Genomic DNA, 11,131 nt, shown 5'->3' with positions numbered 1-11,131 from the left:
CGAGCATTGAACAAAGTTACGTGAGAAAGGAAAAAAGAAGGAGATAAAGAAGGGGCTAACTCCTCGCGCTGTGCCCACGGGAGTGCGATCTGTGGCAGGATCCGCGCGGGCGGTGCTCGGAGCGGGCCGGGCCGGGTCGGGCCGAGCCCCCGCCGGCGGGCACTGTGGGGCCGGTGCTGGGGGACCGGTGTGGAGCCAGCCGGGCTGGGCCGGGCCGGGCCGGGTCGGGCCAGGCCAGGCGCTGTGGGGCGGGTGCTGTGGGGCCGGCCGGGCCCGGGCCCGCCCCGCACGCAGCGCCGCACGTGAGGCGCCGGCCCCCGCCCAGCTGAGCGCTCAGCTGACCCCGCGCGCAGGGGCCGGGCCGCGCCGCCGCTCCTCACTGGCGCAGCGCGGGCCCCGCGCCGCGCCCGCACCTCCCCGCAGCCTGTGCCCCGATGCTCTGAGCCCGCGCGGCCCCAGATCCGGCCAGCGCCGCCATCTCCCCGAGTCCCGTGGCGGCTATCGGAGCCGCGGCCGCCTCGTAATCAGGGAGCCGGCGGGAGGAGAAGCCATCCCGCCGCCATGGACAGCCCCGGCGGCGTCACCGACAAGAAGAGGTACCGATGCCGCGCCGCCCGCCCCCCGCCTCCCCCCCGCTCGCTGCTGCCGGCCTCCGCCGCCCCCTGCTTTGTTACCGCCGCCCCCTCCTCGGCCTCTTCCCCGCTGCCCTCCCCGCGCTCCCCCGGCCCGCGGAGCCCTCCGCTCTTCCATTCCTCCTTCTCCTTCGCGTCCACGTCGCCATTTTGTCGGTGGGGGGAGCGGGCCGGGGCTCGGGGCTGGCGGCGGGGCCGGGGGCGAAGCGGCCGGTGTCGGCCGCGGTGCCGGGGAGCCCCCCGGGGGCTGCTCCGCTCCTGGAAATGAGCGGGCAGGGATTGATCGTGCCCCGTGCCCGGCGCGCTCCGAGCCCGCCGTGCCCCGGCTTTGTGCGGAAAAGGGCCGGTTCGCAATCTGGAGATATTAAGCTTTAAAGAAAAAATCCCCAAAAGTCGCTTTGGGGAGGTGTAAGGGGGGTGGGGAGGGGGGGGGCGGATGGACAATGTGAGTTGAGGAGTATGAATAATTCACCGAGGATTGGAAGCGCAATTAGAGGGAAGGGGGGGAATAAAAGCCTTAAAAGCCTTTGTTAGGCGGTGAAGTTTAAGGAGCCGGGGGGCTCGGGTGAGCCGGTCCCGGCGGTGGGGCTTTGTGGGGGGATTAATTGCCGTATTCGCCATCTGCAGAAGGTTTGTTTATATGGCTATCGATACCTTTTCTCGGCTTTTAATTCTTCGAGATGGGTTTTGCCTGCCCTTGTATCCAAGGGTCATCTGAGCAGGTTAAGCGCAGTAAGTGTTACAGCGTGTAAGTTGTGTCGGGAAGGAGCCCTGGCCGGCTTGTAAAATGGATGGTGAGCTTTGTGCTGAGCGGGGAGCAGGCACCGGGAGCACCGGCAGCGCCCGGACAGCACCGGCTCCCTTGGAGCGTCCTGGGAGCCGGTGCCGGGCTGGGATGGGGGAGAAGCGCCTCTGGGTTCAGTGAATCCCAACAGGGGGGCACCTGGGGTGGCACTCAGCCTCCAGTTTCTCTACTCCAGGCGGATGGCTCTTGGGAAGCCTGTGGGAAAATGTTGCAACCAAAATGATTAATCTGCGCTTTGCTCTGATGCCCTAATTTAGTGTCAGGTCTAGGAAGGGGGTTTGAGACTTGAGTTGTTTTCTGATACTTTTTTGTTTGTTTGTTTATTAGTTTTTTTTATTTATTTTTTCTTTTGCTCTTGAGCATTTGTTATTTTTTTACTTACCGTTCTGCCCCACTGAAGAACTTTTCCTTTTTTTTTTTTTTTTTTTTTTTTGGAATTCCCTTATCCTGGATGTAATCTGCTTTCTTCAGAATGCAAGAATGAGTATGCAAAGCTTATCCTTCCTTCCTAAAGGCAGGGCTTAAGAAAGAGAATTTGTTGTTTTCGGTTTCCTGCAGACAAAGTTCAAAGTCGGGAATGTTTCTTATAAAGGAATATTCCCATTACTCCTGTTGTTGGGTTTAATGGAAAACATAAAGCTGTGTCTGTGGTGCATTCATCCTGGGGGCTGTGGATGTACAGTTGAGCGAAGATGGCTAAGCAAAAAAAGGAAGGATATGAGCTCAGCAGAGAACTTCATGGAAATATCAAGCATTTCTCAAAAAGCTGGGTTGTTTTTGAAGGGTTTATGTTTGACAGTGTCCATATTCAGAATACCTTGAAGGGAGAAGTCCTTTATGTCCTGTTCTTTATCACCTTTGATGATAAAACTTTGGCTAACTGTATATACAGTACACCTCAATTTTGGCATGGGTTAAGATTCTTTTATTCCTTGCCTCTCCCTCTGCTTGTATTTGGATAGTGTTTATCTCTTGATAGTTAATGTAAAGCTTGTTGTTTACTTAATTATAAGCTGTGAGATTCAGAAAATATGGAATTTGCCCAAGTTTATGTCTTAGACTTTAAAGGGAAATTTGGTCATAGCAGTATCTGGAGGTGTGGATTTTTATACTGGCCTGTTGAGTCCATTTTTTGATGTGGTTCCAAGTTTCTCAAATATGTAGAGGGGTCAAGGTTCCCTAAGAAATCAAGTATCAGCACCATGAATAGATGCTGAATTATTTGGGTTTTAGCCATTCTTCAGTAGTTGCATCACTTTGATGTGCTCCTGGGTTTTCCCCCAGGTGCTGCAAGGACAGCGTTTCAGTGCATGGAGTGGGTGAAACAGTTGTTGGGAGCTTTGTTTGCTCATCGACTCTCATTTGAGCCAAATTAAAGGTTTTGGTGAGAAGTATGAGATTTTTCTCAATATTCCTTTAACAAACTCCAGTGTGCAAATGGCTGATGCAATGAAAAGCTTTTCCTCCGGTCTGTGCTGTGACACTTCACTATTAGCAGAGGAATTTTGGTGCCTTTTTAAGTAAATGAGCCATTTAAGGTTATGGGTTAGTCGTTACTTTTGTAGTGGCTTGCAGCTGGTAGGTAATCCAGATTCATTTTTCTAGTGTGCTGTAAGTCTTTATAACATAAAATACATATTTTTAATGCCATAAGTGCTAAATAAAAATAAGTGATTTCTGGAGTACTCATTCTGGGTTTTAAGATAGTGTAAGCCAGTGAAATTTAATATCCTGACACGAGTGCCTCACAGAAGAACTTCAGTTTTCAGTTTCTCAGAGTCGGGCCTTGAAACTTCTTTTTTATTGTCTAAGGGGGATGATTTATAAGATCGAGGGTTTTCTGTTGGATTTTTGCCACCGAGGTCCAGCTCCAGAATCTGTTTGAGAAGGCTGTACCCTGTGCTGATGGCTTAGAGGGGCAGTGGCTGCCCCTGTTTTTTCTTAAACCTGTGTGAGGTCTTTAGGATTGTATGTGCCACCCCTTTTGTCTGTTAATTTCTCTCGGCGCTGGGGGAACTGAGCCACCATTGCTGGAGTCTAAAGTGAATACAAAACCCTTTTGTATAATCTGGGCTGTAAGAAGAGGAGGAATCTTTCAGTAAATCTCCTGTAGAGTCTCCCCACAGGTATGGGGAAGGGTGAGTGGTTTCTGGCTCGTAGAACAGTGGTTTTACTGCTTTCTGGATTTTTCTGGATTGTTGCCTTGCCGTAGGACTTACCTGTGTTGTCTGTTCTTTGCACTGCCTGAAACATGAAAAGTTTTGTGAATTCCTTTAATAAAAAAGACCAGAAATGGTTTTCCAGTGCCCACTAAAGATGATGGGGACAGCATAGTGCTGCTGCCTGTCCTCATCAGCATCAAGGCACTGAAAATCAGGGAAGAATAGCTGTGGAGGATTTGCCTGCTGCAGAAATTGTTCCATAATTTTGCTCTGCTGGTGCTTTGGTTCCATTTATCAGTGAAGGTCTGATAATTTGCCAGTGAGCTGATGGAAGCAGCAGGAGGGTTTTCTGGTTTTTGTTTACATTCATGCTTGCTTTGCCCTTTAAAACACAGTGTCTGCAGTCTGGGTCTCTTGGTCGGGGGGCCTGAAATACCAACAACCAGTCCACGCTTATCTAAGGAGGCTGCTACAGCTGTAATCAGATGGTCCAGGTTGTCAGGGGGTCCGTAACAGGGTGATGTGATAGTAAGAGGTTTTTCTTTGAAGCCCTTTCAAGCTTTTCTAGCAATTCAACCTTCTGTTGAAATGCTTTTCCTTTCCTGGAGTACATGCTAGAACATTTTTGAAAGGTGTGTGGGGGGAACAAACGTAGCTGCACACTCTTATCAGCATCCTAAGTGTGGCAGTTAAGTCAACTGTTGGTTTAAAGGTGGAGGTGTGAAGTGGATAATCGATTTTATTCTCTCATTTAATTGCCATCCCCATCTTCTGGTTGGTTTCTCTCTTATCAGAAGTGCCCATCAAGGGCTTACTTAGGTTAGGCTGAGGTGGCATGCCCTTTGTAAGCCTTGAGGAGCTGAGCTGTGCCATGCTGTCCTCCTACTGCCACCAGAGGAGAGGCCCGAGGAGACCACGCTGCTGTCATGTGTGTGATGCGTGAATTCACCTGCAGGTGCTTGCTTCCTCCCCTGCACGTTGTGCAAGCAGCCAGAGACCTTTATTCCTCCCTGTCCTTGAACTATAATGCCTGGAGTTTGTGTCTGGTTCCAAGGCTCTGATTGCTGATGGTGAATGGAATAAAAAAAATTAGTCAATAAATATTAATAGCACTGTCAAATGTCAGCGGTGTTGCAGTGTAAATCCAAAACTCCTAAGATTGTGCATGTTCCTGTTGGTGTGCTTCCGGCATGGAAGCCTGGAGGACTCTTGCTGAGCCTGTGTAACAGAGTGGATTGAATTCTTGGATGTGTTCATGTTGCTCAGTAGTAATATTGCACCAATTTGTGTTAGAATGCTGAATTTCAAGTAGGTTTGCATGAGATTTTTTTATCTTAAAGGGGACATTGAATGACAGAAGCTGCTGATTTTGAAAATCCTTTTTTTTTTTTTTTTGTACTACCAAAGAGAATTTGGCAGTATTAATTTATTCCTAAAGAGCTTTGGTGTTGGGATGTGCCAACAAAATAATTTTTACCTGTTTGTAGAGTGTGCATGGCTAAGTAAACCCAGGAGGGAAGTCCCACATGGTTTAGTGGTGGTGTACAAGAGCATCAAGCTTTTCCTGATGATACTTCCAAGGAGATGCAAAGCAATTCAATTACAAGATGTGTTCTTTAAAAAACAAGCAGATTCAAAACAAAAACAAATCTTGCAAGAGCTTTACAAGAAGGCACAGTAACCCATACCTGTTCCTAGCAAGCTGGTGTCCAAAAGGAAGGAATGTTCCAGATTACTGCACCTTTTATCTTCACACACACAGTTATATGGGCAGGTGTTTACATGCCTCAGAAAAATCACCTAGGTAATGCATGAAAAGAACTTGGACCTTAATCATCTTTTCATGTTATAACAGCCCTTTCCCTTTTGAATTTGAGAAAGTCTGAGCATTTTGAGCCTCTCTTGAGAAATTTCCTTTGTATTAGAGGGGATGGAAGAGAATGCAAGAGAATCTGAGTTTTCCACTGAGGGAACCACAAAATCTCCACACAGGGAGGTTTTGTGATGCTGGGGACTACAGAGAGAAGATGAGCCCTTTGCACTTTAATGACTGAAAATTCAAGGAAGATGCAAGTTTCCAAATTACCATTGGACATGAAGCCTGTTGAGATTTTTCTCTGAGATCTCTGCTATTCAGCTTGGAATAAAAATCTCTACGAAAATTACATTCTGAAATCATTAGAAGCATGGAGTCAAGTGAATGCATGCCAGCATATGTATTTTTTGAATGCACTTTATGTAGGTGATGAACACTTCAGGGTTCTTTGATGTGGAGCCACAGCCTGGGTTGAATCTATGCCTGTTCATATCAGCCTGGGGGTTGGGTTTGAGAACTCAGAGAAGTGCATTGATAGAGAGCAGTTTCATCATGTGCATGATCTGTCCTTCCTTCCTGTTGAAGTCTGATAACACTGGGACTAGTAGAGAAATGTAGCCCTTTAGAAGCTTGAGATATTTTAGTACCAAGAAATTCAGAATGGCATTGCTGGCACTGGAGAAGAACTGGTGCTTCAAGATGGTCCACTAGTTGTTCCTTAAAGACACCAAAGCATAACTGTTTATGCATGTTAGCAGAGAAACTGTGCAGCTTCTGTTTAATTTGGTGTGAATGAATGCTCCTTAAGCATTTTGAGAAATGTTACAACAAATCTTTTAACTCACTGCATTAAAATAGAGCCCTAACTTCAAGTGAAGAATTGAGGATACTGAATCAGCAGCACTGGTTATAATTACAACAGTGGAAGGTTTTACCAAGCAACTTATTTCATGAACATTTTGACTCTATTTGTAATAATCCTGGAAATGTTACCTGGAAAAGATGACCTGTTTTGTTTACCAGAATGAGTTCTTTCGTTGTCAATCCTAAACCAAAGCTAGACTGATGTCACTTTATGAAAATTTGTGCATTTCAAGAAGCAAAAGGATTTGAGGCCAAGCCTCCTGTTTTGCTCACAAATGAGAATAGTAAATGGACTGTTATGTTAGAAAGGGAGTTACTAAAGGCTTACCTCCTTATGTTTGCTTCTTGTTCACCTCCCTTGGAAGACATGAAGTAATCCACATCAAATATAAAGGCTGCAGCCTCCACTAGCTAAACTAAAAAAAGGAATGGTTAAGCTGGGGATGGGAATTTTGGTTTTCAGTCCTTCAGAAATGACTTTTTCCTTGCACCCTATTGAGTCTATTGGATGCTGAGCTGACATTGCTGCAGGCTTTTTGTCCTAGCTATTGTTGTAAATGTTTCTCTTGGCTGCTTAGTGGCTCTGTTCTTTATTCATAGAGAAAAACAAAACTTGATATCTCTTACTTCTGTTCTTTTTTTTTACCCTGTTCTTAAAAACCTTTGATTACAAAATACCCTGTTAACTGAAAGCAGTTGAGGAACTTGAGGTAAAGGGATGAAACTTGTATGGAAGCAATGAGGGAAAATGTCCAGCCTCCAGTCTTAGAACCAAATGCAGTGAACAAAACAGAAGAAACATTTTAATGCCACAATTTAGACTAAAATTAGTTACTTTATCAAGAGTCTGCATCTGTCTGAAGGTAGACCAGTTCTTAGCTAAAACATTGTTAACTGAGAGCCTGACAGATATCTTGGGGATATGTTTTGCATCATTTTTTGTGAGCTTGGTAGAAGCAAAAGCAGAAGGGCTGAAGGGAGGAGAGCACTTAGTGTCTAGTTCTGTTAAGCCTGTGTTCAGATACCTCTTTTGAATAGCTCTGATTTTTCTGTAATAATAAACACAATTTTACTACCATGTACCTTTAATCCTGAAGGGTAAAGCACAACTAATTAAGAAAAAAAATGTATTCAAGAAAAAGCCAAATAACATAGCTGAAAAAAAAATCTTACATACCACCACTGTATGCTGTGTGGTTATTTTAAAACAGTATATTACAATGCAAAGGTAAACTGTGGGTGGGTTACACTGTATAGCAAGACATGATAGAATCACTTCACCATGATCTAAATTAGAAATGACAATATTTAAGCTTTTCCCTTCTTGCTCACATTTTCTCTGTGGGGAGGTAGTTGGGGGTTTCAGGTCAATTCAAGGCCAAATCCAGATGATGGATAATCTTGTCAGCGTGGTGCTGTGGTGGGTTCAGGCCATTAAGGCTCTGCTGCTGGCTCCTGTGTGCTGTGATTTGTCTGTAGGATGGGTGTTTATCTGGACTTTGTGGGGTAAGCTCACTCTAGGTGAGCTGAGTGAGTCTCCTCTGGCTGCCTCTCCCCACTCTCATTTTGCAAACGCTGGTGGCTTTCAGAGCATTTGTGCTGCTGTAGCTAATCCAGGCTGACCTCCCTGCTTGCTCTCCTGATTTGTTAGAGTTTTATCAGTTTGGGGTTTGTTTTAGTGGTAGTCAGGCTACGGGAAATGCTTGTAACTATCCTGTGTAAAGAAAATGGTTTGAATTGCTGTGTTAGAAAGAAATATACAAAGGAATGACTTTTAATAGTTTACATACAGTGGTGTTGTTTCTGCTTGGATATTACATTAGTTTCTGCAGTTAAATCTCTTTTGAATCATTCATGCTGTATGTAAGGAATTTCTGAGTTCTTTTCCTGAGCTGGATTAGTGGGCTGTGATGTTCATTAATTCATGAAGGGCAAGACTTTCTTCTGTGTAATCACATGCTTCTGATTACACACGAGGTTTGGGTGTGGGCTTTTTTCCCCCACAAGAACTCTCTACACAGACTAGATCATAAGAAGATCTAGTAAATAAAATTGGCCATAAAGCAATAATACTTTAAAAGGAAATCACGTCAAAGCAAGGTGGGTCAAAGCTGTAACCCCAAGCTCATGGAGAACTGGCAGCTGAGAGACTGCAGTAATTCTGTAGAGCTGCAACAGGAGGAAGGAGCACCCCTCCCAACCAATTTGGAAAAAGTTTGCCTGCTGAGGGACGAATAGTCTGGGCTGCTGGTCAGGACAGACAAGTGTGTCACTGCAGGGCTGGGAGGGAGAGGGAATGGGGCTCTCGGGGCTGCCTGCGACTCTGGGCCATGTTGGTGTGGGTCTGTCTCAAGACTTGATGGTGCTAACACTGCCGCTCTGTCCCTCCTCGTTGAAGTTGATCAGCTCCTTAGGTCCCCTATACCTAAATAACTAGATTTGAGTGGTAAAAACTGTAAACCAGTTTGTATATGAAGTTGTCGATAGAGCAGTTCCACTGTTTTACTATCCCTGTGCTGAGTGCTGGGCTTGCCTGGACCTCCTTTCCATGGAGGAATAATTTAGCAACTATCATGGCTAGCAGCTCTGGATGAAACACAGATCTTACAAACATTGAAAAAACCCAGGTGGCTGTGTATTCAGCACAGTCAGGAGAGTAAACTTTGTCCTAACACTCTTTGGCTGTAGGTGTGAGTGGTTGATGGGACGAGTCCAGGGCTGAGCCATGTGCACTCCTCATGGACACAACTGGTTATTCTGGGTGCTCTGCAGGGTATGGCTGCAAGCCAGGAGCTGCCCCTCTGTCCTGTTCAGCTGTGCTGCCAGAAATACCTTGCTTAGGCTGGGCCTGAAAAGGTGACCAAGTTTTATACCAACCACAGGAATGCATCCAGCCTTAAAAGTTAAATGGAAGACCACTTTGCAGGTCTACTTTCTAAAGTTCCAACACCATCCTGATGTCATATACTTTTAGTATGTTACTGTGTTGTAATATTTACATCTTTTTTTGGTGTAATGAAGAAAAAAATGAAGCTATGTTATAGTGGATGCAGTTTTTGTGACTCCATTTCTAAGCCAGGTGTTTCCTAGAGTAATTTTACCGTCTGAGAGGAAAGATTGTTTCTAACATGGAAATATTATCTGAATTTTTTACTGGCAAATGATGGCAATTAATGGCAGAACTGAAAACTGGTTAAAGCTCAAGAAGATGTTACCAGATTCAAGGCACATTACTAATTAGGATTTCTTGTTTCCTACAGTGTATATGTCTGTGAAACTTTAGGAACAAATAATGTGATAAATACAAGGCCATTTGGTTGAAGAAAGCAAATCTAAAGAGAAAAATGTGAATTGCTATCAGAAGATGTTTATATTTTAGAATGTTTTCACAACCTGTATGGAGAAAGATGAGCCTGGGTTAATTAATCATGCATAAGTTATTTTACATGGGAACTGAAAACACCTACAGAGTAAAATGTACCTGATTACAGAAATAGTGAGTTTGAATGGCAGAAAATCTGTAACCATAGCAAAGTGACATAAAGGAAACCTCTTGGTTTTTTTTTTTTAATCAAATAATATGTACACAGTATAAAAACTTTCTTAATGCTGGATGGTGATTTTAAAAGCCAGAAGGAGATAAAGTTGACTGCTACACATTTTAAGTTCTATCCATTGACCATTTTTTATCTAAGTATTTTCAACCAAAATTTACCAGTTACTGGTGGTATTTTCCAGGGTTGGTTTTTTTTGGTTTCTTTTTTTTTTTTTTTTTTCCTCTATTTGCCATTGGTAAATAAGGAGGAGCAAGCCAACTGATATGTGGTGATTGATTAGTTTTTCACTCAAGGAGATGAAAAATTTGGGCTGCATTTAGAGAATTGGGGGCTCGCTTGTAGGAATCTGCTGTGCAGGGGTCTTTGGGATGGTACAGGGAATGATGTGTTACCTGGGAGATGCTGTGGCCCACATGGTTTGTATGGCCCTGAGGACAGGAGCTGCACACTCAAGTAGAGAGGCCAATATTAACATCTGTTACTGGTGGGCAGGGGCTACTGTGGGTGTGCTTTGTTCTCAAGGCTGTTGGGCAAATGTTGCTGTACAACTTTGTTTCAATTCTCCATGATTTGAGGCAGGGAGTGGGAGTCTGGGTTATATCCTTTAGCTGAGCTCTTGGTTCAGCTGCAGTGAGTCCTTGTTGTAAAATACCCTTTTGCTCTGGGTCTGTAATTCAAATATCTTCTGGAGCTCAGATTTTATTCAGCTATTGCATATAAACATCTCTTATATATAAGAAGTGCTATTGGGTTCAAAGGGGTCAGTGAAACAGCTTTCAGTGAGCTTTCATGGATAACGTGCTTATGATTCTCTGCTTCTGTATTCTGGTGGTAGAAATACAAAATGGAAATGAATGTCTGGCACTGAAATTGTGCAGGAAAAATCAGACCTGCAAATGCATGCAATTTCCTGTCCAGCACCAGCATTTCTGATATTTTCATTGCATGTATAATCCACTCAGCAGCTGAGGTTTTCTTCAGGCTCTTGAGGTGTTTTTGTTTCGTGCCAGACTGAGAGCAGAAGGCTGCAATACAGCTCTGAAGTTTGGGGGTTGTTTTAAATGGAGCTTTTTCTGGCTCCTTTTCTGCAGAATGCTCTTTCTGTTGAGAAGATCATGAGCTTTACACAGGGGCAGCTCCAAAAGAACAGATAAGAGAAGTGATATGATTTGTTTAAACTGCTTTTGTGGCACTTCACATCTCACTGTTAAAATCCCCTTCCCTGAGCTCCCTTTCCTTCCCCTCTGGTGAGGAGAATGCTCACTTTGGAAATAGGTTTTCTTTACAGGAATTCA

General features: G+C 44.6%; 1 protein-coding gene across 2 annotated transcripts in view; it reads left to right on the top strand.

The window, feature by feature from the left end:
* The first annotated feature begins 390 nt into the window (after positions 1 to 390).
* The window catches only part of HIF1A (hypoxia inducible factor 1 subunit alpha), a 34,990-nt gene continuing 24,249 nt past the window's right edge, over positions 391 to 11,131 (top strand). For both annotated transcript variants that reach the window (XM_059850519.1, XM_059850520.1), the window contains exon 1: positions 391 to 596. In XM_059850519.1, the coding sequence (XP_059706502.1) occupies positions 562 to 596 (35 nt within the window). In that variant the 5' untranslated portion in view covers positions 391 to 561. The remainder of the gene's footprint in view (positions 597 to 11,131) is intronic.

The sequence above is a fragment of the Haemorhous mexicanus genome, chromosome 6, assembly GCF_027477595.1.
Source record: "Haemorhous mexicanus isolate bHaeMex1 chromosome 6, bHaeMex1.pri, whole genome shotgun sequence".
Taxonomy (NCBI): Eukaryota; Metazoa; Chordata; class Aves; order Passeriformes; family Fringillidae; genus Haemorhous; species Haemorhous mexicanus.
This window is presented reverse-complemented; position numbering and strand designations above follow the sequence as displayed.